The sequence below is a fragment of the Solanum verrucosum genome, unplaced genomic scaffold, assembly GCF_900185275.1.
Source record: "Solanum verrucosum unplaced genomic scaffold, falcon-dt-bn FXZP01000031.1, whole genome shotgun sequence".
Lineage (NCBI taxonomy): Eukaryota > Viridiplantae > Streptophyta > Magnoliopsida > Solanales > Solanaceae > Solanum > Solanum verrucosum.
Genome location: NW_026020194.1, coordinates 1,021,397 through 1,048,549, shown reverse-complemented (window position 1 = coordinate 1,048,549; position 27,153 = coordinate 1,021,397). Strand labels below are relative to the sequence as shown.

Genomic DNA, 27,153 nt, shown 5'->3' with positions numbered 1-27,153 from the left:
GTTCTTAAGTGTTGGTTGTCGGTTAGAGAAACTCCCACAGCAGTAGTAACGTGGTTCCTCAAGGGGTTCTTCTTAGTGTGAAGGGGGTATGAGACTTCATTCATGCATTGCACAAGTAGACTTTGAGAGGGAGCATGGTTTGTCTTTTTTTGATATTATGATTATGAATTGACAATATGTTTTCAACAGTTTTTCTTTATATTGCACTTGTTTTAAACTGCTTTATAATGAAATGAGTTTATTTAAGTATTCAAGAGTTGAGAAGAGCCAAGGTAGGTGTTTCTTTCATAATCTCTTTCGAGCCTATGTTGTTTTAACATTCCAACTCGCATACTCGTACATTCAATGTACTGATGCCAGTTGGCCTGCATCGTCTTATGATGCAGACACAGGTAATTAGGATCGGCATCTGGCACGTTCGTTGATCCAGTGAGCAGTTCAAAGTCTGTTGGTGAGCCTCTTTGCATTCCAGAGGACTCCTTCACATTGCTTTCAGTTTTAGTATTAGTTCATTAGGATGTCGCAGGCCTGTCCCGACATCCATCTCAGTTGTTTAGAGGCTTCATAGATAGTCAGACAGTCAGTTAGTGAATTCAGTTGTCTTTACTTTTCATTTCATATGTTAAGACTTGAGTTGCCATTTTGGCCAACTTGAATGTTGACTATTAAACATTATAAATTATTTCATTAGTTAAGTTGAGTAGTGTGCTATTGATCTTTATAAATATGCATATAGTCTTCCCCTGAGTTAGTAAGCCAGGCCAAAGGTTCACTTGAGGCCAACAATGGTCTTCGAGTGCCGGCCACGTCCAGGGTGTAGGCTCGGGGCGTGACACAATGATACCAGTGTTATTGAAGATCATGAAGGTGATAATGCAGCAGTTTAGGCAAAAAGATCAAAATAGTCATCTAGAGTTTCCCATCCTACTATCTAGATGAAAGATTATGTTGCTCCAAGATGTTATACTCACTCTCAGAGCAACTATGTATCCTATGATAATGTGACTTCTCATTATAAAACATATTTGTCTAAGTTATCCACTGACATTGAGCCCATAAACTATGAGGAGGCAGTGAAGGACACAAGATAGGTGGAAGCTATGTAGCATGAGATTCAAGCATTAGAGGAGAATGGAACTTGGAAAATAGTTCCACTGCCAGTGGAAAGGCAACTATACGTTGTAAATGGGTTTTCAAAATCAAATATAAAGTTGATGGTGAAGTTGATAGGTTTAAAGCTAAAAGGTATAGTCAAACTGAGGGGATTGATTATCAAGAGACCTTTTCTCATGTTGTGAAGATGGTAACTATGAGATCAATCATAGCCTTAGCAGCAGCTGAAAACTGGAAAATTTATCAGATGGATGTATTCAATGTCTCCAAGGTGATTTGTTTGAGGAGATTTACATGGAACTACCTAAAGGGTTCTGTAGCATAGGAAAGGATAAGAACCTTGTCTATAAACTTGTTAAGTCTCTCTATGGACTTAAGCAAGCATCAAGACAATGGAATGCAAAATTGACTGAGGCATTGTCCATTTCAGGTTACACACAAAGTCATCTAGATTACTCTTTATTCACAAAAAGAAGAGGATCTAGAATGGTGATAATCCTAGTATATGTTGATGACCTGTTAATTACAGGTAATGATATTGGATTAATAGAAGAAACCAAGCATGTATTGCATAGTCATTTCAAGATTAAAGATTTAGGTGAACTCAAGTATTTCTTGGGAATTTAATTTTTAAGGTCTAGAAAGGGAATTGTGATGAATCAAAGGAATTATGCCCTTGAGTTGATAGCTGAGGCAGGACTGGGGAATGCTAAACCAAATGTAACACCTTTGGAATGTAACATGAAGTTGACCAGTATAGAGTATGATCAGAATGCTCAAACCACTGATGTTTATCAAAGACTTGTGGGCAAGCTACTATACCTTACCAACACAAGGCCAGATATAGCTTTTGCAGTACAGTCCTTGAGCTAATTCATGCAATGACCAAAGATGTCACACTGGATTGTTGCCTTAAGAGTAATCAAATATATCAAAGTTGAACCTGGAAGAGGATTATTAATGAGTTCTGATAGCAAGCTCCATTTGATAGGTTATTGTGATGCAGATTGAGTTGCATGTCCAAGTATTAGAAGGTCTGTAATAGGGTTTGTATTGAAATATGGTGATTCGCCCATATCTTGGATGTCAAAGAAGCAAAATACAGTGTCAAGAAGCTCTGCATAGGCTGAGTACAGGAGTCTAGCTAGCCTGACAACTGAAGTGGTGTGGATTGCATATACAAGGAACTAAAAGTAAAGTTGATTGAACCAACTTCTATATATTGTGATAGCAAGGCTGCTATACAAATTGCTGCAAATCCTGTGTTTCATGAGTGTACTAAGCACATCGAGATTGATTGCCATTTCATTCGAGAGAAAATTCAAAAAGGTCTCATTCAAACCATCTATGTCAACACTAAGGATCAGCAGGCTAATTTGCTAACTAAGGCACTAGAAAGATCACAACATGACTTCTAGACAGCTTGGAGTATTGAATCTCGTCAGTACATCCAGCTTGAAGAGGAGTATTGGAATTGGTTAAGTGATTGATCAATTATGTTAGATAGGTCGTTAATTGATTAACTATGTTAATTGGTGAAATGGTTAGCTTAGGTGTTTAATTAACCAGCCTGATTAATGATCAGTTAGGAGTTAGTTAGTTTGTTAATATTGTAGCTGCAACACCTGTATAGAATGCATTGTATAAATACCCACATCTGTAACTAACTCACATAAGCTTTGAATGAATGTGAGCTTCTTCTTCTTCAATATGATTCTTTCTGTAAATCTCAATAGTTTATAAAGATAAATTTATTTCAAATGCAGTATGAATTCTTTATTTCAAGCTTATTTATGAGATATTCCATCTTATTTATCGAGTAAATATATCTTTAATTCTATTATGTATCAATAAGATTTCTCTACTTACATTTTTTTTCTTATAAAATCATTCAATCAAATTTGTCATAAAAAATCTCCTTAACATCTTGAAATAGGGGTGTACAAAACCGAACCGAAAATCGAACCAAACCGCAAACCGAGAAAAAAAACCCGACTAGTGGTTGGTTTGACTTGGTTTGGTATTGAAAAAAAAAACCGACTATATTTGGGTTGGTTTGGTTTTAACTAAAAAAAACCAACCCGAGACCAAACCAACCCGACATTATATATATAATTTTAAAATTTTATTTTATACATAAAAATATTTACTTTAATATAATTTTTAACTATTTCTTATACTTTTTCATAGTTTTTATCTTTTAATATATTATTTCAAATTTGAAACTTAGAATTCTAAATGGTTCAATAAAGATTATAGTCCACAGATGTTGGTAATTATAATAAAGCTTAAATCAAAATCAAATTAATACTAATGCAAAATGAAAATCAATTCAACAGTAAGAATGACAATAATATTGAATATTTGTTCTTTGGTTTTACATTGGTTTAGACAATTCAAATACATAATCTAATTTAATTTCCTTTAATATTTAGTCATGTAACTAATACTTATTAAACTTATTTTAGCATGATTTAGTACTTTAAAATTATGATCATTTTCATTATGACTTGTTAATTTGCAATATTTGTTTTACGTGATTTCATTATTATTATTTTTGTTGTTGGATATTTTAGTGTCATTATTCATATCATATTTTGTGTTATTTTCTCAAGAAACACCTTAGATAGTTGTATTTTGGTAGGACTAAAGAAATATTTGAAGTATAAGTAAATTACATGTTTGTATGAATACTTTACCGGAAAAACCCAAAAATCCGAAAAACCCGAGATTGAAAAATCTGAGTTTTATTGGTTTGGTTTGATATTTGAAAAACCCGAACCAACCTGGTCATGTACACCCCTACTCCTAAGGTAAGGGGTTTTAGCTAAGCATATATAGTGAAAAGCAAGAAATCGTTACCAACAAAATTTCCATCTGATTTGCTAACGATCTGCAATCCCCAAATGTGAAATCGAAGCTAAAATCTTATAATCTCCAAATCTAAATCCAAAACTCTACTAAGAATGTTAAACAATGTTCAAAATGTAAAGACTCTCAAAAACCCATGAGTAAACAGTGTGGGAACTACTTTTCTTCTTTTAAAAATTACATTTATACGTTCCCAAAAACTCAGAATGGAGTCAACTCAGTGAAGTAAGTCGGATTGCCGACCCATTCGGCGATCCGCCGAATTGCTCTTCTTCTCGCCTTTCGGCTTGGTTCCTCCATCAAAATGTTCTGGAACTTTTGGCGAGCTTGATCATTGTTGTCGATCCATTCGGCGCGTCGCCGAATCACCGTTTTGCTCGCCAAGTTGGTTTGGTTCATGGGCTACTTCGCTGAAAATTTAGGCGAGATGGAGGCCCACTCGGCGAGTCACTGAGTGGTTTTTGCGAGCTTCAACTTTTCGCATTGTAAAGTTCTTGCCTCACTCTTAAGCTTTCATTTCTGCATATCAACATATTAACTTAGTTATGAGTGAAAAATAGGCATTTAGGACACTAAATCATTGAGTAACAAGCCTTAAATGAGTCGAAATTATCGACTCATCAACTTGCTGAAAGATATGATCGTTTGAAGTTGACCTAAGTAGAATCTTATATCAAAACTTAATTTATAAGGAAGCTTTCAATTCAAGTTTGTGCTAGTGGATTCTTGTGACCTTAATTCATGTCCAAATCTATTCCACACTAAAGAATTCACTTTAACACCTAAGCACAATTTAAAAATCACGTGATATGATGTTATACGCAACTGAAGAATGATTTAAGTCTTAGCTTAGAACTTTTTGAGGTGTTACATGAGTATCATAATCAGCCTATTCAAATAGCTTTTTTGTTATATGTCAAATAGTTAGACATTCGATGAACCTGCAAAATTGGATAGTAAAATATAGTTTGGTAATTAAGATGATGAGTTACATTTTATATTATTATTTCTAAATACCAAATACCGTATCGAATACCAAAAAAAATAAAAATGTATACCATATATCATATATCATACCAAATACCATAATACCAAAATCACGGTATTAAAATTTTCGTTATAGTATAGTAATTAGGTATATACCATACCATGCCCACCCCTACTTGCAAGTGAAATGCAACGTTAGGAATTGTTTGGCCGTATACTTTTATTTTATTGTCCTCGTAGAAGCAAAGACGTTCACAAAATTGCTTCACAGAGAATTTGAAAAGATATCCCTTTTTTATGTTGTGATAATTGTATTCTAAATGGAATAAACACATTTCTAATTGCAAAAATATCTAATTATTATTTTGAGATGTGTGTTGTTATTAAAACTTTTACCTATCATTCTTGTGTCGTTACTTTAGCCATTTGAACGTTCAAATTCCGGAGTAACATGATGGATGTATTCTACTTCAAAATTAATCTATCGGAAAATTTCTAACTTAAAAATAAACGACACTTTTTTATAAATATTATTATTTTAAAAAATACACATAATTTTTTCGGGTAGGTTTATAATCTGTGTGGTTTTTTTTTAAAAATCAAATGGGTTTTAGAAATTTGGCTGAATTAATGACGTGGCTGAATCATCATTTGTCACATGGATAAAATGGTTTTGCAAAACTAGATGGGTTTTCTATTAACCCATAATGGCATGAATGAGCCTTTTTTCATATGGAAATTGCATAGATGAACCAAACTTTTAATGGATAATATAAATAAGTCTTTTTTAAAAAAATTGATGGCATATTTGAGCCTTTTCTGATAAATAAATGAAGCAAGCAATAGCATTCTAAAAGGATAAGATTATCAAAGTGTGTGGTTTAAAATACAGGACTTGTGCCTGTAAATATAACTAAATGGGGTTTAGAGTATTTTGTTCTAACTCAATGACTTTGATATGGGGAACTCTAGTGGTTTTTCTATTTGTATATTCCTTGTATGTGCTACTAAACATTCACAAGAGGAAAAGGTTTCCTCCAAGTCCAACAGGCTTTCCCATTTTAGGACATCTTCATTTGTTAGCTGGTAAAAATCCACACAATGATTTACAAAAACTAGCCAAGAAACATGGTCCTATTATGTATGTGCAATTGGGACTGGTACCTGCAATCGTTGCCTCGTCTGTTGATGCAGTCGAGAAGTTCCTCAAGACAAATGATCACATCTTTGCTAGTAGGCCTCATAGTGAGGCATCTCAATATTTGTCTTATGGACAGAAGAATTTGATATTTGCAAAGTATGGTGTGTATTGGCGCAACATGCGCAAATTGTGCACTGTTCACCTTTTAAGCAATCACAAGATCAATTCATTTCAATCCATGAGAAAGCAAGAAGTTCAACTTCTGATTGAATCGATTAAAAAGGAAGCTCATGATCGTGTAGTTGTTGATCTTAGTGCAAGGATTTTGTCCTTGAATGCTAACTTGACTTGCTTGATGATGTTTGGAAAGAAGTACATGGATGAGGACTTAGACAAGAGGGGATTCAAAGCTATTGTTCAAGATGTTGTGGATTTAGTATCCACACCAAATCTTGGAGATTTTTTTCCTTTCCTTGGAGTTATTGATCTCCAGGGTCTCAATCGCAAACTCAAGGATCTTTCAAAGGTGTTTGATGAGTTTCTTGAGAGGATTATTGATGAACATGTCGAGTATCATGATCGGGATCAAACCAAGGACTTTGTGGACACCATGATGGACATAATGCAATCTGGAGAAGCAGAATTTCAGTTTGACCGTCGTCACATAAAAGCTATCCTCTTGGTATATATGTACTTTCATCCCATTTATAAGTCATATATACTAGTATAAGCTTAATGTATAACAAATTCCCCTGTTTCCTTTTATATACAGGACATGCTTCTGGCTGCAATGGACACTACAGCATCAACAGCAGAATGGATACTCACCGAACTTCTTAGGCATCCCCAAGTGATGAAGAAACTCCAAAACGAGTTGCAAGAAGTGGTAGGCCTTGAAAGAATGGTAGAAGAATCAGACTTGGAGAACTTAAACTACTTAAACATGGTTGTAAATGAGGGCCTGAGGCTGCATCCTGCAGTGCCACTATTTTTTCATGAGGCCATGGAAGATTGTGTAGTCGATGATTTCCACATACAGAAGGGATCCCGAATCATAATAAATTGTTACGCGATTCATAGGGATCCAAACGTTTGGCCAGACCCTGAGAAGTTTTTTCCTGGGAGATTTGTTGGGACACTACACCAAAAGAGACCTTTAGCGGCAATTGATTTTTCTTTTAGCGGCAATAGTTATTGCCACAAATACATTTACCGGCATTTGATTAAATGCCATTGGATCCAATGTCGCTAAAGCCTTTAGTGACATTTATGTCGGGTACCGGTAAAGACCCTCATTATTGCCACTAAAAGTTATTACTTTTAGCGGCTTTTATTTAGCTGCATTTACTATTGCCAGGGCCGGCTCTATGTATATTTTAATAAGGCATTGGCCTTAGGCCCCCAATTTCAGGGGGCCTCAATTTTTTACCAAGAATAAATTATGTGTTAAATTTTATAGAAAAAATATTGATTATTTACGATAAAAAGTAGTATATATTTAAAATTATTATTTTATTCTCTTCAACCCCATTCAAATAGAAGAAATCAAGAAAATATTGTTTTATTTTCTTCCACTCTCTACTAATACTCACATTATTTTCTTTTTAACTCCTTTTACACTCTCTTCTTTAAATTGTTGATAAGTTAGAGTAATATTCTATCAAAAACATCAATTAATAGTCGAAAAGTGTTGAACAAATTGAATGGTAAATTCTTTTTCCATTTCTTCTTAGATTTTCAAGCATTACAACAACCATAGTAAAATGTGGGGTAACCAAATTATCAACTTCATCAAAGCTATGGTTCTAACTCTTATATTTATTTGAAATTTGTCAACTTATTACTTGTAGAACTATGTTAACAATTCATAAAATGATTGCCCGAGTAAAATAATATTTTTCAACTTTGAATTAATAAAATCTTATTTAAAACTAATAATTGAAAAAGAAATCGAATAAATCATATATATAAAAAAATATTAAGTAATACTTTGCATTTAAAAATGAAAGAAAAATAAATTTTAAATAAATGCATGTGAAGTTTATTTAGATTTTAGGCCTCTAATTAAGATTTCGCTTTAGGCCTCCGATTTCGTTGAGCCGCCCCTGACTATTGCCATTAAAGCTACTTTAGAAACAAGCATATTTGTGGCATTTAAATTCACCTAATTCACATATTTACCCTCTTTTATAACATCAAAAACAAAATTCACAGGAGAAATAAGTTCGAAAGTAGTAAAGAAGAATTATCAAACTCAAAACAATGTCATTCACTTAAAATAAGAACAAACAATCTTAATACATTCAATTTCATCTTGTAGCGGTAAAAGAAACTATGAATTATCAAAATAGAAAAAATGTGTTCAACAATGGAAACAATAAGGCAATTAAGCCAGTGTTTGTTCCCTAATGCAAAATGTGACAGCTTTCTGGATCAGTGTGTCAGTCATTCCTTGAACAAGCGTATGCCACTGTACACATATAGCGGTAGATGGTTAGACGACAAAAAATTGACATGCCAATTACATATCTTACTCTCTAAGATCTAGGTGGCTAAAATTTGAAATAGAGACAGAATAGAAAAGCACCACCCATGGTCCCGTCATGTACCTAGTTCAGATATAATATTTCATATCACAACTAAGGAATCAATTGACATGCAACAACCTCGTTAGCAAGAGGAATAAACTAAAGTAATGCCTTTTCAAATCCACCAAGCAGTTCATATATATGACGTCCTGGCAAGTCTAAAGTAGTGTGTTACTACACACCAACTCAAACACTAAGGTTCAGGAAACATTTACCGTCAAGCAAAATCTCAGAAAATATTAACAATCTCATAATAACTTTTAACTAGTTGATTATACTCCAATGCTTGACATATGACTTATCAAGAAATTAAAATCAAACTAAGTAGCAAATAGAGAACGGTTGGTTCTGATACTTGAAACTAGCAACCACCATCAATAATGGAATTTTTGTTCAAGTTAACTACCTTAATCAATAATAAGAATTTTTGTTCAAAGAGCACCATCAAAAGCAATAGATACAACCTCACCCACTATCATACAAACTCGGATACAACAACTTGTGATGCTGTAATTAACACAGTACAGGAGAATATTAAGATTGAGCTCTGAATTGACACATTTGGAAGATCACTAAGTAACTACGAATGAACCTGAAGGAAGTTCTTCATCATGGTGATGTATCCTCATGTCTGCTCTTCATTCCTTCAATCAAAGAACTACCTATATACAAAGAGAACAGGTAGTTTTAGTTAGTTTCACTTGCCCTGACTCGAAAAAATCTGAAATTCAACATACTCCATCAAGACATTAGCATTTACACCCCTCCATCTTGATCCCTTAAAAGCACTTAACCTAGTGAAACAATGAAATTACATTATTCCTACATTAGCATCCTTTATAATCCAATTCTTTCAATAAACAGAACCACTCGTTTAACATACTTGACTTCTATTAAGAGCCCTTTTGATTGATAAAGAAATAAGACATTTACACTAAGAATAACAGAAAATAGCTTGGATAAAGAAGGAGGGATCCAATGGATTGACAACCAACATGAAGTTAATTGATTTATGATGAACCCACACAAAATGGTATTACATTAACAATTGACACATAATGAGATTAAACTAGGAATACAAAAACAAGTACAAGCCATAATAATATGAGATACATACAGGTTACTCATGCCCAGTATTTTGGTCTTCTAAGTTCAGCACCCAAAGTAACATCAATAGAACGAACAGAAGTGTAGGAAGATTACAAGCAAAGTGATACTTAGTCCTTCTGGGAATATATTGCTCATTGTATGAAATACAGCTGTACAGTGTGCAAATGAGCTGGAGCAGACCAATCAATACCTATGTTAATGTTCATCGAATTTCTAGAAGGAATACGAGTGAAAAAATGTAGGTACATTAGGAACTTGAATATCATATTTTGCATAAGTGCACGAAGTCTCAAGTTCACCGCATAAAACTGTAAAAGTACACTCTATTGATTCACTAGCCTGACTTCGGCAGCAGAGATCACAAAAAGATTTAGCCTAGTAATTGAAAATTTGAGTTTTATATGAATAAATATAGTTTCAATTAACTACTAAGTTTAGTTGTTTACCTTCAAATAGGAGATCAAAAATCGAACTCCACAACAACTAATTTGGTTGCTATCTGCAATTTTGCACCAATTTTATTGGACACAAGATCAGACTATGCGATATAGAAACACATGCATCAATTCAAACAACATAAAAGATAGAACTCTAGAACATACACCCATACAAGGCCCAACAATTGAATAAAATGGATATTAGTAGTCACCAAACGGCATGGCCGTACAGTTCGAATTCAATCCGATTGAATATGAGGCAGTCGGCGATGATGAATTTGCTAATATGAATACAAACTGTTGACGGTGAGCTTGTGAAGAGACTTCGATGGCTTTGATTCGTCTTTCTTCTCATCAATAGCACTAAAGTACTGAACTCTGCCGCCGCTGTGCCGAACTCCACCGCTGTTGTGCCGATTTCCGCCGCCGTTGTGTTGATTTCCATTGCTGACCATTTGAGTTTCATTGAAGGGAGAAGACGGAGGAATATTCAAAGTAAAAAGGAATTGGGGCAAAAGTAAAAATAAATAAATCAATTCAGTGAAAAGGAATTGGGGCAAAAACGATTATACCCTATTTATTTTTAATTACCGGTGAAAAGTACTTGGTATACCGGCTAAAGTTTAAATGCTGGTAATTGTATAGTTTATATGATGTATAGTGGCAATTTGTTTATTGCCACTAAATAAATGTCACTAAAAGCATTTTTTATTGTAGTGGGAGCAGTATAGATTTTCGTGGACGTGACTTTCAGCTTTTACCATTTGGCTCTGGGAGAAGAAGCTGTCCTGGAATGCAGTTGGGAGTTACCATCGTTCGCCTTATGGTGGCACAGTTGGTGCATTGCTTTGAGTGGGAGCTTCCAAATGGTATTGAGCCTTGTGATTTAGACATTGATTAGAAGTTTGGAATGGTAACATGTAGAGAAAAGCCTTTGCTGGCTACTCCTACTTATAGACTATACAAATGATACAAATAGCATGATTGTTGTGTTCTTTCCCTTCTATTCTACAAATACTGCATTGACTGTACATCTATACCTAATAAAATTGGTATCTTCCAAATGTCTCATTGTACATACATCGAGAGATGAAAGTTCCTAACTGAAGAATCGTCATTGTAACGACTAACGACCCAATTTTCCTAAGTGGTGATGACACCTAACTATTCCCACATCAAGAAAATCATAACCAAATAAGCGAACAATGACATAAATAAAATGTCAAGAATACAGTGGAATGTGTAGCAACCTCAATACATAGGATATAGCTTGTTGTATTTTGGGTTTTGATGAATTAACAAGCTAAAGAGGACCATGTAAAAGGACCTGGTCCTCTGAGTTTTCGTTTTCAGGACAAGCCAGCAGCTGCAAAAACTGCAGTGGTTAGTGGGCACTGCAGCAGAGGCACAGAAAGGACAACAGTCCTCAATCAATGGCGTGCTACTAGGTTGTTTTGTCTCTCTGATACAATATATATGTTTTGCAACCAAGATTATTCAAAAGCAAAAGTCAATTTCAAGGAAGAACTACTTTTTCACGCAGCGAGGGACCTGATTGAGTGTAGCAGCTAGCAGCATCTTAAGTTGTTATTTGAGTTTATTGTCTTGTGCTCTCATATTGTAGATCTATTCCTATATTATAAATGATAATAGATCATGTCAGTTTAAAGGATTGTGAGTTGAGTTTGCGGCTAGAGTTAGCCTAGTTGTGTTTGCTTGAAGTCTATGTTAACTAGAGGTAGTTGATATAGTGAGCAATAGAGTTATTTCTTTGTGTCTTGTAATATAGGTGTTACAAGGTGCTTAGGATTAAGAATTTAATCCTTTGTGAGTACTCGAGTTTGTATTCACAAGTTGCTTGAAGTTATTGGAGCTTTAAGAAATTATGTTTGACAGGTTGTGGTTTTTCATTCCTTGAATAAGGAGGTTTCCACGTAAACATTTGTGTTCTTTACTTTAAACATTTAAATTACTTTCTGTTACTAGAACAGTCAAGGGACCTGGTGTTCTGACTGGTGGTGGAATCATACAACCCCGTTGATACTCGGGTCCAAACCCGCACAAAATGCAGAAAAGATGAGTACGGAGAGTAATCAAGAATTATGCATCCTCAATTGTTGGCTTCTACACTATAACTACAGTCTACAGCTCTTATAATTCTTTTGAATGACAATTCTTAACTAACCTAACGAAAATCATGACAACACATAATAGATTAAACGGAAAAGGGTTAAAATTATCATCGAACTATTCGAAATAGCTCATATATACCCTTTAATTATGTTTGGGGATCAAACTACCCCTGCCGTCTATGTTTTGGACCACAAATACTCTTAAAACGTTATTTTTGCCATTAGAGCTGACATGACAGTCCAACATGGTAAAAATGCATTCCTCTCAATAATGTTGTTCTTCCTTGTTCATCCCTATCACAAAAAGAAAATCAAATATAATTCTTCCATTGTTCTTGTTTGAGTTGTTGTTCGGACTTTGGAACTTCAATTTCAAAGTGTGTTGAAGTTTGTTTGAAGTTGTAATTGCGTGTTGAAGGATTGAGTTCATTGCTTGGGTTTTGGGGCCATAGATTCACAAAATCGATTTTTAAATTTTCAAGCTTTTTCGAACTCTTTCATATATTTTTTTGGGTTTCAACTCAAATCTTCAAACTAAGAAATCAGTTGTTAAATGTCAATTTCCAGCGTCAATTGCAATATCCAAGCAATTTTTAATAACATTCAATTAAATCTGTTCAAATTTTTGCACTTTAAATACCCAACAAAAGCTATAAATTTCTCACCAACAAGCTTTCAAATGAGTAGCTATTTTCGAGTTTCAACACAAAAAAAATGATTCAAGAGTTTTTCAATATCGTTCAACCTTGGGAATTAAATTTTCAGCCTCAGATTCAATTAATGACATCGAAACCCAAACAATGAACTTGATCATTCAACACACAACTCCTATCTCAAACGAACTTCAGCGCACTTCGAAAGTGGAATTTCAAAGTCCAATCCAATAACCCAAACAAAAACAATGAAAGAACTATTTTTGATATTTTTTTAAAAAAAAAATTGTGATAGAGATGAACAAGGAAGATCTATTATAAAATAATATATTGTGGATGTCCACTACATCAAGAATTTACTTCATTACTTTCCTCCATTATGAAGATAATCATAACCTCCATAACCTCCACCTTTATGACCATTATTCGTGTAACCTTTCACTTCCATAATCTCCCCCATTATATTCATGTTAATGTCATGTTTATGACTAATCTTTTGTATGCCTCTATGTTACACTATAAATAGAGGCATAAATGTTCATATTGTATAGACTTGAATACTTTGAAGAATAAGAAATACCATCATATCTTGTCACTATATTTCTACTGTTTTCATCTTCTATATCTCTTGTCTTATATTCTTCTTGTCTTCATCTTTATATTGTTCTTTTGTTCTTAAGTTTTATAACACGTTATTAGCACGAATGTTCTACCATTGCAGGATTGAAGCAAAATAAATAAAAGGAGGTAAAATAATTGTGTTTATTTTTTTCTCTCGGGAGCAAGGTAAATTATTGTGGAATCTATTTTATATATTACTTGTGAACAAGGTGAATTATTAATATTATTGTCATTGTGCATTTTTTCACCAATGACTATATATACTTTCTTTTGTATGTGAAACTTATTTTATATTTTATTTATGATTATGCTCATTGTTTTGGTTATTACATAAGTTTTTACTTTTATTTTGTTTTGTGTGTGAAATATTTTGGATTCACATGGAAATTGAAAAAGGGGTGGTGGTAGTGAACAATTTTATTTTAGTGTGATTGGAACTATTATTTTCTTAGTGTGCAATTGATTCTTTGATGTATAACGGTAATTCACTAGCTTAACACTACAACCAATTCGATTATTAGGGACAAATAATTTCGTCATTTATAAGTCCTATTTTGTCACTAAAAATTTTGTGAGACGAAAAATAATTTGTCAATCAGTCGTCACTAAATGTGTGTCGCTAAAAGTATTATTCAACTACAAAAAGTAAAATCATCCCCAAATGCTTAAACATTTGTGACAAATTTATTTGTCGTAAAAAGTATATTTTTTTGTAGTTAATAGTATGTTTTGTCACTAAAAAGGTTATTACTACCAACAAAATTATATCATCACTAATTATTTTACTTCAATCAGTGACGACATCAATTGTTTCTAAAGCTATATGTATTTCGTAGTTGAACAAAATCTAATTTTGTCACTAATGACTATATTTTCTATAAAAAAAATTATTTTGTTCTTAAATGTATTGATTAGGGATAAATTTATTATTATATTAAAAAAAAGGTTAATGTTATTATCCCTCCCATCTCAATTTTTTTAACCCCTCCCCAGGAGGGGCTCCCACATCAGATCAACTCTCTCTTGTCTCTCTTTTTTTATTTTACTCGTATACGTGCCCGCGCGTTGCGCAGTTAATTGATAATAATCATAAATATATAATATTAATTTATTAAAAAATTAAAATTTTAACTTATTATAAGATAATATTATAAAATTTATTTAAAAATGTTCAGCATCTTGATGTGTTATAATAGAATATTTATGTAAATAAATCAATATATAAGCTTAGTTCATTATCTAAATTTGACAATAATAGTCTTTTATCATTATTTAATTTATTTAAAATGTATACTATCCTCTTGTTAAAATAATAAAGATATAAGAAAATTTAATAGTTAGATTTAAATAAAACATAACTAAAAAAAAAGTCTTATCATAATGCTAAGCTTACAAAAAGAGTACTTTTAGTCACCAGAATATTAAAATGTAGGCATGCTATTCACAATTTTATATTTTTCTTTTAATTTTTCTTAAAGTCATATATCAATTATGTGTTATTTAAAAATATATATGTAATTATATGCTATTGTTTAGTACAATATAATTCTTACAGTTGAATGATACTTTCATAAATTAATATTTTAAAATTAATTTAGTTTTAGTTGATTTTATATTTTATTTTATTTTATTTTATTTTGTCTCTTTATTTTGGCTTTTTAGATATGTATTTATTTTTCAAATCAACTATAAAAATTATATTTTAATTTGAATAATCATACACCAAGCAGACTCTTAGTTAAACATACTCCTTCAGTCACCGTGAATTATTTTATTTTGAAATCATAATTCAATTTTATTTTTAGAATATATTAGATCTGATTTTTTTTTTAAAAAAAGTATTTCATAATTCAATTTTATTTTTAGAATATATTAGTCAAATTTGGCTAACATATTTTTAATTGTATATTCCAATAAACAATTAAGATTTTGGAGCATTTTTTAGGAAGAGAATAATGTAGTTAACTATTATCAAAAATTGAATTTTAAAAAATGGTAAAAAGTTAAAGTAATATTTTAGTGTTTGCAATTTTTATTCTATAATTTAAATTTATTTAAATAATACTCTAAATGTTTTGATATTGAATGAGAAAGTTGTACGTAGTGGAGTCATATTAATGTGTAGTTTTTGTTGATTGTTTTATGCGTATTTTACATGTGCTTCTTAATTATTTTTAAAATAATTAAATAGATGTCAACCAATAAAGATAAGTATTCTAATTATTAAGATAAGAATAAGAGTCCAAAATAACATAAACTTTAGCCACATGTACAATCAGTTATCTTTTAAAAAATAAAAAAGAGTTATATTAATTGTGGTAACTCTCTTTAAAAAGATTATGTTAATAAAACACGTAGTGTTTTCTTGACTTTTTAAAATTTAACTATTTTGTAATTTATTTTTTTAATTTTTGATTTTTTAAAATCTGAATTTTTAAAATTAAATAATTGAAAATTTTTGTGATGCTGACATGTAACACTTTTTACTTCTCTTGTTATATATAAATTGAAGTTATATATAAGATTGAATATTAGAACTGGATAATTTTAAAAAATATTTCATTTTTCAAAATAAAATATATATCAAATATTCAAAAAATAATTTCTGTATGTTTCTGTTTTTCTTGATTACATTTTCACTACTACTTACTATTATATAGTCAAATTTGGCTAACATTTTTTTTAATGTATATTGCAATAAACATTCAAGATTTATAAAAATATAGAATTTACCCTATGTACAAATTTGATTCAAAGTGAAATTCTATCCACTTTGCTATTTTAATGATCCGTTTTTAAGGGAATAATGTTGTTTTATTTATTAGTAAATTTTGAAAATAAAATCATTTTTAGTTAATATTCAATTTATGTATGTATTAATATCTAAAATGGATTTAATTATTTTGATGTAGTTTATGACCAATAAAGTATACAAAAGTTTTTGTTAGAGGTGTTATCTTTTTGAAATGAGAAATAATAAATAAAATAATGTAACATCATATTATAAAACAAAAATATAATTAAAAAGCTATTCTCGTATGGTAGTATACCTTTTCTAAAAAATAAAATTTAAAAATATTATTAAAAATATTATGCCTTCTATTCTTCAAATTCAATTTATCTTTTGTGTCTAGTATAAGTTGGTATGAATAAAATTAGAATCTAAATTTAATTTATTTTCATTGTACATTATGTTATCATATGTCAATTATTTCAATATTTTTTTCTTTTTGTTCCTTACTTATCATATGTCATTTGATTTGATCCCTCTTAGCTATTACTCCTTTATAATTTATTTCTATAGATAAATATTTTTTTTATTATTGAATTCATTTTAATTAAACGATAATTCTAGAAAATATGCCCACACGTTGCACGGATATTTTAAAAAATAATAACATATAAATTTAAAATAACTAATAAAATTTATTATGCAATTAGTAATATTTGTAAAATGATTATATGAATCATTAAATTATTTAACTGAACACATTAAATTAATATTTTATGATTTTTTAACTGAAACAAATAAACTAGGTTTTAGTCTAAACTAATATACGTACCCGTGCATTGCGCGAATATTTTAAAATGAATAATTTTTTTATTTAAAAATAATTAATATGAATTATTATTGAGTATTAAAATTACAGGTGCAATCATATATAACGTTTTGATTTTATATTAATAGTTGATGCTAATAAAACTTTATCCTAATCTATGTGGAGTGGGGATACATTCTTTAAAGACACCACATATTTTTCTAACAACTCCTATTTTTCATAGTATAATGAAAATTAATAATAGCATATGAGGTGTTTGTTAGATTGATATTTGTGTTAATTAATTAAATTTAAAATTTATAGATCGAATTTGAATCTAGCATTAAAAATAATGACTCTAACTTTAGTAAAAATATAAATATAATTTGCAAAGCATAATGCAACCTCTTTAGCATACTCCTCTCTAGTTCAAACTTGCAAAGTAAAACGATTTTCATTTAATCAAACAAATATAAATTCATAAAATAAGGATACACAAAATCAATTTTGTTCTAAATTATTAGATTTTTTTCTAGAAATGCTATTATTTTCAATATATTTTGCTCATTTCAAAATTATTATCTGTATAGATTTTTTTTAATTGAGATTAATAAGGATAGTTGCAAACCACCTTATTTCTAAAAAAGGATGTATATAAAATTATTTTTTTATTGATAGGTATAAAATATTTAAATTTTTATAAATTAATTAATAAGTAAAGATTACATGAAGTGAGACAGAGATGGAAGGGTAGGCTATGTAAAGATGTTTTTGTAATTTGCTAGTACTGTTTTAATTAAAAGTTTAATTTTTTTGTTAAAATCTGCAAATTAGTAATGGAACCATTAATTAAAAAACTAAAATAGATATTATACTTTTTATTTTATTTTTTGAACAATATTTTAAAAATGATATGAGGATACACAAAATCAATTGTATTTTAAATTATTAGAATTTTGTCCACAGTGTTATATTTATGTTCAATATGTTTTGTTAATTTCAAATTAATTATCTATATACATTATTTAGAGAAAAACATTTAATATTGAGATTATTAAGGATAGTTACAAACCACCTTATCTCTAAAAAAATGAGATTAATAAGGATAGTTGCAAATCAGCTTATCTCCAAAAAAGAATGATATTAGAATTAATATTTTTATTAATTCAATATAAAGGTTTAAAAAATCTATAAATTAATTGATAAGTAAAGATTACATAATGGGGAGAGAAATTGAAGGGTAGGCTACGTGCCTGAGAAAATAGGCAAATTAGTTTTATCTTTTAAATTTTAAATTAGTTATTCAAATTTTAAAAACGTACACATTTGGATATAATTTGGATAACTACCATATTTTTAAAAAATTTAAAAAGGGAGCCCCAGAAGTTGTTAAGTTGTTTTTATTATTATTTATTTTTCCAAAACTGTATTGTTTTTTTTTTTTTAGTGTGTACCCTTTTTATTTTTATTTTCAAATGTTAAATTAATTTAATTCATAAATTCTGCATATTAATTTATATGCAGATTATGTTGTTTTAATAAAAAAAAAATGCAAACGTGGGGGATTCCTTTTTGTTTTTTCTTTTTAAACTGATTTTTTTTAAAAATTTCCTTCCTATATTATATAATGCAAAGATTAAAGAAAATAGGATAGTAATTCTTGATTTTAGAAATCTTTTTGAAAATTAGTTTAAAATCAATTTGAAAATTACAATTAGCTTAGAAAATTATAATTAGCTTTAAAATTATTTGTGAGTTTGCAATTTTATTTTATTTATCTATTAATTACAACAATTGGAATTACAATAATTTGAATTATGGAGGTTAAAAGGAAGAAAAAAGTTCTTAATCAGTTACCTATATTTTAGGAATCCATTACTATCCTTCTTTGCCTAACTCAATTCCGTTCCCCCCCCCCCCCCCCCCTCTATATATATTAAATGTTTGAATTATCCATAACGGTAATGTATAGTTGTAATTGATTACAAATTAATAAAAAGCTAATTGATTAGGATATTGATTTGAATAAATACTAAAGCTTTAAACTACTCTCGAAACTGATGTATTATTAAAAAAAAAATCAAAATTTTGAATTTAAAAACTTACAAAAACTATAAGAAACTAAATAACTATAATAATTTGATTTATTTTCTTCAAAAATATTAATACCAAATTGCTAACGTTTTACCCTGTTAGGTAGTCCCGCAGTTTACTATTTTTTTTTGTTTGAATTATTATTATTTATATAACATTAAACATATTTAATAATAGTTTTAAATTTAAGTAGATGTAAATAAAATAAATTTAAAATTTTGATTTTGTATCTTAGGCATATTTTGTGGAAATACAGTTTCAAAAAAATAGGATCTTAGAAGAAGAATGTGTGTAACTTCATTTTGGTTTGAATTATTATTTTTTATATAACATTAAAACATAATTAATAATAGTTTTAAATTTAAGTAGATGTAAAAAAAAAAATTTAAAATTTTGATTTTATATCTTAGTCATAATTTGTTAAATTTAATTTTATTCTATAAATATAAAAATTATGCATGTGAACCCGTTTGTGAGTTAGTGAGGATGTGGAGGACTGGAGGTCAAGGACGTGCATGATTTTTTATTTTTTTTTTCCTTTTTCTTTTCTCTTTCTTCTTCTTTTTTCTTACAAGATTAATAGAATTTATACTTTATGTTTTTTAACCTAAACATATGCTTAATATTTTGATTTAATTAAACTAATCTAATAGTATATATACTTTATGTTTTTAATTTAAATTCAATCTTCTTGCATTGTTACATCAAAAATCTAGAATCTGCATAAGAATTATAAAAGAATTTACCACATGCATCATAAAAACGAATTAACGTATCACCATTGTAATATACATAAACTGAAATCTTATTTTTATGTGAATCTATGTTATGTGAACATAAATTGAAATTCAAGTGTTGGAAACTATTATTTATTTATTATTACATTTTTCAAAACTACAAATATGAAAGTGATTAAGAGAAAATGTATTTTTGCTTACCATCTCAATCGAAAAGAAAGGCATCAACGGAATTGAGAATCTGTTCATCAATGTCAAAAATATTGGTTGAGCAATCACTTTAGTGCAATGAACATACAACGCTCCCAAAATACTTAAAAGAACACCTATATCATTTAAGTTTAATTGTTTAATTTTGTTAAAGAACACATTTTAATATTGAGAGCAAAACAAATTCAAAATTCAGATCCCTTCATGTTACTATATCATGGTACATTTTATGAAGATCTAAGAAGTAGAATAGTGTTCATATCAACCGACAACATAAATATAATACAAAAAATCTAAACATATTTCCTTTCAAAATCAAATAAGCACATTGATAGTATAAACCATACTTCTTATCTTAAGTAAAATTAAACAAACTTCTTTCAATTAATAGGAGAAACTGTGAACTTATCTTAGAAGAAACATCAATGTCATCTACATCTCTTCCCTAAATATTCTTCTAAGCCAAGATATCTTCTCTTCATTAACTAATCATAAAAAATAATAATTCAAACAACACTAAAATCACCCAAAAGAAATACAAATAGAAACATAGCCATGAACTAAGAAATTGTAGAGAGCGTATTTGCTTGTTTCAACAAAAAAAGAAGAATAAGTAAATATATATAATGAAATTCTATTGTTTCAAATAACTGTAAAAATTTTAAATTTTGAAAAACAGTAAAAAGTTTAAGTAACTGTGAATTTTAATTGTGTAACTATCGTAGAATTAATTGGGTCTAATAAATGGGTCTAATAATTTATTATTATTTATTTACAATTTTGTGTAACTACTGTAGAATTAATTGGGTCTAATAAATGGGTCTAATTTTAATTATTGACATGTGTTTATAATTAATTAATTAATTATTGATTATTTAAAATTAGTTAAATTTTAAAAGTTTAAAATTTTGTGGTGTTGACATATGTCGTTCTAATTCTAATTATTGACATGTGTCTATATTTATTTATTTAATTATTAATTATTAATTATTTAAAATTCTGAAAATTTGTGGTGTTGACATGTGTTATTTTTTTTCTCCTTTTATAGATAGATAGATTTAAAATTCTGAAAATTTGTGGTGTTGACATGTGTCATTTTTTCTTCTCCTTTTATAGATAGATAGATTTATAGATAGATAGATTTTATTTTTATTTTTTCAAACATAGATTATCAAACTAATTACTCTATCTCAATTTAAAGTTGTAAAATCAAATTCAAAATTCTAAATTATAAATTTTTAAATTTTCTCTCAATAATAATAATAAAATAAAAAATATAACAACAATTATGAATTTAAAAGTTGACTTAAACTTTTTACTTGTTCTTGAAATATCTTCTCAATCAGTTTCGGTTAGATTTATGAAAAAGAGTAACACAATAAATTAAGTTATAAAGTCATGCAAATTTTAAAAAAATATAGATAAATTAAAGACAATAACTTATAAAATAAAAACATATAAAGGGATAATACATAAAATTAACAATGTAAACTATTTTAATCTATTTATATACCTAAGTATATACTATAAATAAACCAGCATAATAAGTACAATTCATATCACAACAATCATATACAAAAATGAAGCTACTATAATGATTTTTACAACGAAAATCTTAAAATATATGATTAAATTAAAGTTACATATACAAACATAAAGATAAAGCAACATGATAAGTACGATAGTTTATACTATAATCATCTTTAGATTAAAATAAAACCACAACCAATTATTGTTCTTAAAAGTCAAACACCCTAAACATTAAGTGATATTTTTATTTTGCACAAACAAATATATTTAAGAAATGACAATATCTTTCATTTTAAGATCATCTTAAGTCTTTCATTATCCTCATCATTATACTTACACATTGTTATTATTTCTTAAAGTAAAAAACCCATTGAAGTCATCAAAGAAAACGAAACCACTATTGAATAATTCATGCCAAAAAAATTAAATAGTATTTTATACAATAAGTTTAATCCTAAACAATTATCATCATCATCGTAGTAGTAGTTCATGTACTTAAGATATTAAAAGATGACATACATGATCCACTGATATGAAATTCTTGACAATTCATCCATTTTTCTATCACCCGTGTCTTCTTTTTATTCCTCGCATTAGAGAGGTGGTGATCCGTTCAATCATAAAAAATAATTACAAAACAAACAATTCAAAATAGAGTCATCAATATAATTATTCTTTCTTTTATGATTTGTTTGAATCCTATTTTTGTTTGGATGTCATTTTTTCTTAAAACATGTTTGGAATCATATTTTGAAGAGTTGATTTTAAGAAGATATGAATGATGAAGTTAAAAGTAGTATTTTTTCAAAGATATGCCTTATAAGGTTTAGATGATTTTAAGGATAAGGTTAGTTATTTTTTGAAATTTGAATTTTAAATTGTTTATTTAGGTAGTTGATCATATGTGTTCTTTTCAAGGACGTGGGTTTCTCTCTTTTTTTTTTTTTTTTTTGGATTGACAGTTTTTTCTTTCTTTCTATTTTTAAATAATAGTGGAGTTATATTAATGTGTAACTAGTATACGTGTCAGCGCGTTGCGCGGATAATTTAAAATGTAATAATTTTATAATTAAAAATAACTAATAAAGTGTATTATGCACTTAATAATATAATTTAATTTATAATAATACAATAATATTATCATTAACTTATTTATTTGAGCATATTAAATTAATATTATTAGTACACACTTTATTTTATTGTATTAAAATATTATTTCTTTTAGTTTTATAATTTATCATGATGAAATTTTTCTAAGGATACTATTAATTTTATGATTATTTTATCTTGATCAAATATGAAATGCTTCAAATATTTTTACGTGTTTGTACTTTATTCTTTTTATGTCTATTGAATAAAAAAATTATGTTAATAATTTATTAATTCTAACATTTCATATAAAATAATTGATATCATGAAATTAAATGGCATGTGAATACATTTTCTATATATGTTTTAGTTAAAATCAATATATTATCAAAATATTTTTTAGTATTAAATTTGTGTAAAAATATAATAATAAAAAATTGATTTAAAGGTAAAAATAATCTTAATTAATACAACCGCTATATTAGATTTACTCAAAGTTTGTATTGGCTATTTTAAAATTTTAATTTGAATGGTATTAGAAAACATATGGATATGAATGAGAGGTTGTTGATTTGAATTTATCTGCTTGAGTATATTATGTGTAATAATAGTTATCTTTGTATTCAATTTTTTAAAAAAAAAAATCGAAAATTAAAAATTGTACCATATATTTTAGGATCGCAATTTCAACTAAATTTAATGTTGTTATTATATAAAATTATGAATTCTTAAATTTGCTAAATGACTTATATTAGTTATATTGTTCAAGATAGAATTTAACGCTTGCTAGATATAGATAAATATTAGTTATCTTAAATCCAAAAGTTTAAAGTTAATGAAATTTTAAAGTGACCAGTTATATTTAATTAGGACTTATCCGTAACTTATTATATAATTGGCTACTTAAAATTTAAAATTCAAAATGAATTGGTTAATAGTTATCGAATCCTAATTTTTAGCAACATGGAAAAGAAGTTTTAAAACTCTCTATTTAATTGGATAAATGTTTTTTTTTCTAAATAAAGATTAATTCGGTATTGAAATTGTAATTTTTATAAGCGTTAGATTTTGCAATGTTTTTATAGTGTCTGCAATTTTTATTTTTAGTGTTTGCATTTCTACGTAACTTTTTTTTTTTGTGTTTACAATTTTTAATCTTTTTATTTTTTGGCAATTTTAAAAGTTAACAATGAGATATAGATATATAGATATATAGACTACCGCTTTACATATATTTTTTATTAGTTTTTCTAATCAAGGATTTTATATATAAATGAATTATTCTTCTTATCATGTTTAAAATATAATAAACATTTTATATATAAATGCAGCAATCTATTTATTTAAAAAAAGGGAAAAGGGTCAAAAATGCCCTTAAACTATGTGAAAGGAACAAAAATGCCCTCCGTTTATAGTTTGGCTCAAAAATGCCCTTAGCGTTAATACTTTGGTTCAAAAATGCCCTTAAACTATATGAAAGGAACAAAAATGCCATCCGTTTGTAGTTTGGTCCAAAAATGCCCTTACCGTTAATATTTTGGTCCAAAATTGCCCTTATTGTTATTTAATGGGTCAAAAATGCTCATTTTTCAAATAAATATTTTTTTTAACACATTCTTTTCTAATAATGTTTTTTTTAACACATTCTTTTCTAATAATGTTTTTTTTTTTAAATTAGCAAATGTTTATCCTACTTCAATTTAGAAAAAAATAAAAAATGAAAATATTTCTTATTTTTTATCGTTATATAAATATAAATTAATGATGGATATACTATAATCTTATATATGACATATATTATATGTCCAAAGGGTACATGACGTTATTCTATTTTAATTGATAAAATGAGATTAAGAAGAAAAAAAAAATTTCCTACCTTTTTATTTGTTAAAGTGATTTTAGAAGAAAGAAAACAAGAATTGTGTTCTTCAATAATATTTTAATTAGGACGAAGATGTGTTTAAAAAGAAAAAATATATATTTATTCGGAAAAGGGCATTTTTGACCCATTTTGTAACTATAGGGGCATTTCTGGACCAAAGTATTGACGGTAAGGGCATTTTTGAGCCAAACTATAAAGGGATGGCATTTTTGTTCCTTTCACATAGTTTAAGGGCATTTTTGAACCAAAGTCTTAACGCTAAGGGCATTTTTGAGCCAAACTATAAACGAAGGGCATTTTGTTCCTTTCACATAGTTTAAGGGCATTTTTACCCTTTTCCCTTAAAATAATAGTGAATTATTATTATTATTTTTAAAATATTAAATTTAGAAGTTGTGGAAAGATAGTTAAAATATTTCACATTAAAAATATATGATAAGTTCCCATAAAAAAGGGAATCACATACGTGCTTATTAAATATTTTGTGTTCTTTATACAAAATAAATAAATAATTATAACTTTGTAAATCCTAAATTTAGCAGCATTATCTTAAACATTTATCATGAAAGTAAAATTTTCAACTTTTATTTAAAAAAATTCGAACTCCAATATTTTTTAAATTTTAATAATAAATACAGTTATTCCCTATTTTATAGAATCGATTTAAAATCATTTTATTTATTTAAAAAAAATCAGTTTTTTAGCATTATCTTATATATTTATCATGAAAATAAATTTTCAACCTTTTACAAATAATATATTTTTAACTAATTTATAAAATGGATTTAAAAAAAGTATTTGTATCTGTTTTTAAAAATGTTGACAGTTGTCATTATTTGTTTTAGTTGATGACATGTCTCAATTTTTATTTAAAATTTTAATTTATAATATTTAATTTAATTAGTTATATGATATTTATTTAGTTATATAATATTTAATTATATATTATTTTAAATTCTAAAATTTTGTGGCGCTGACATGTGGCATGTTTTCTTCCCCTATTATATATAGATTGATATATAGATATATTATTATTATTATTATTATTATTATTATTATTATTATCTGTTTTTTTGTTATAAATAAATATGTTGTATTTTTAAATTTTATTTTAAACTAATAACTACCCACTAAAACCAATCCTTAAATTCTTTTAATTAACGTGATGCTTTATTTATTTTTTATTTGAATTTTGAAATTAAAATTTTCATATTTAATATTTATTTTTAAATTTTAAATTTGAAATTATTATGGGACACTAAAACCACCCTTAAATTACTCTCTTCTTTTATTTTATGAAATTTTATTTGTTTAGTCTTTTTTTCTAATAGTTATATATTTTATTCTTCAGTATAACTTAAACTTATAGATACTATTAAGATTTAATTTTAAAATGGTAAAATAATTTTATATAAATAATTGATGTATTATTTTAATATTAATAAATTAAACTTGAGAAGTTATAAGCACCACCAACATTATATTATGAGAGAAGTGTGAAAGTATATATGCCAGTTCATTTCAAGTCAATTCTAATTCAAAATTTAAAAGAAATAATGTCAATTATTATATTAGATTTAAAAATATGTATGTGGTAGAATGAAAAAAATGATAAACATTGATAAAAATGAAAAGATGAAAATAACACTTTGTAAGGCATCATTCATTTTATATTATTATTATATAATACAACAACAAAGAAAATAATTTTTTTTATCCTTTATTAAAAATATTTACAGGAAAATAGAATACTATCATAAGAAAGTGAGAAAAGTAGGATTAGTGGTGATTTTTAAATCTTCGTCTATGATTTAAACACTACAAATCAAACTTAAAATTACTCTTTAAATAATTAATGTCCTATTTTTCAATTAATGAAATTTTAAAAAAATTAAAAAAATTAATGAAAGTTTTTGTTATTTGGATAAAATCAATTGTGTTATAAATTATTAGAATTTTATCCACAACACTATTTTTTGTTAGATATAATTTTTGCTAATTTCAAAATTATTTATTTATATAATTTTTATAAAGAATTTGTTTTTGAGATTAATAAGATATTTTCAAATTCCTTTATTTCTAAAAAAAATAAAAATGAGATTAATAAGGATATTTGCAAGCCACCTTATTCATTAAAAAATATTGCAGTTATGAATTATCTTTTCCTATATTTCTGATTCTGATTTCTGATATTACTGAATAAACAATAATTTTGCTTCTGTATGTAAGTGTTGATTCTCTTTTATAAATAAAAAAATTATGTAAAGCTAAGGGAGGAATACAATTAGTAGCCTCCTAAAACAAATCAAATTTCAACCTACGAATGTGTCATCATGATTACTCATTATTAATAACATTAGCATTTTCATCGAATATAACTCACCAATGTATATTTGCATATCGTGATATATTTAACATA

The 27,153-nt window shown here is 27.7% G+C and overlaps 2 protein-coding genes across 2 annotated transcripts in view; both read left to right on the top strand.

Moving 5' to 3' along the window:
* The window catches only part of LOC125829479 (cytochrome P450 71AU50-like), a 239,725-nt gene that overhangs the window by 117,364 nt on the left and 95,208 nt on the right, over nucleotides 1–27,153 (top strand). The gene's annotated exons all lie outside the window — the stretch shown is intronic.
* Nucleotides 5,919–11,182, top strand: LOC125829572 (cytochrome P450 71AU50-like). The gene is made up of 5 exons (XM_049508784.1): nucleotides 5,919–6,794; nucleotides 6,885–7,274; nucleotides 9,960–10,048; nucleotides 10,609–10,764; nucleotides 10,965–11,182. The coding sequence occupies exons 1-5, from the start codon at nucleotides 5,919–5,921 to the stop codon at nucleotides 11,146–11,148; spliced, it is 1,695 nt and encodes a 564-aa protein (XP_049364741.1). The 3' UTR covers nucleotides 11,149–11,182.

Coding starts and splice junctions, on each gene's coding strand:
- LOC125829572 (XM_049508784.1), top strand. CDS start 5,919: ATGACTTTGATATGGGGAACTCTAGTGGTTTTTCTATTTGTATATTCC. Junction 10,049..10,608: donor AGGAATACGAGTGAAAAAAT/GTAGGTACATTA, acceptor TCTCATCAATAG/CACTAAAGTACTGAACTCTG. Junction 10,765..10,964: donor AAAAAGGAATTGGGGCAAAA/GTAAAAATAAAT, acceptor TTTTTATTGTAG/TGGGAGCAGTATAGATTTTC.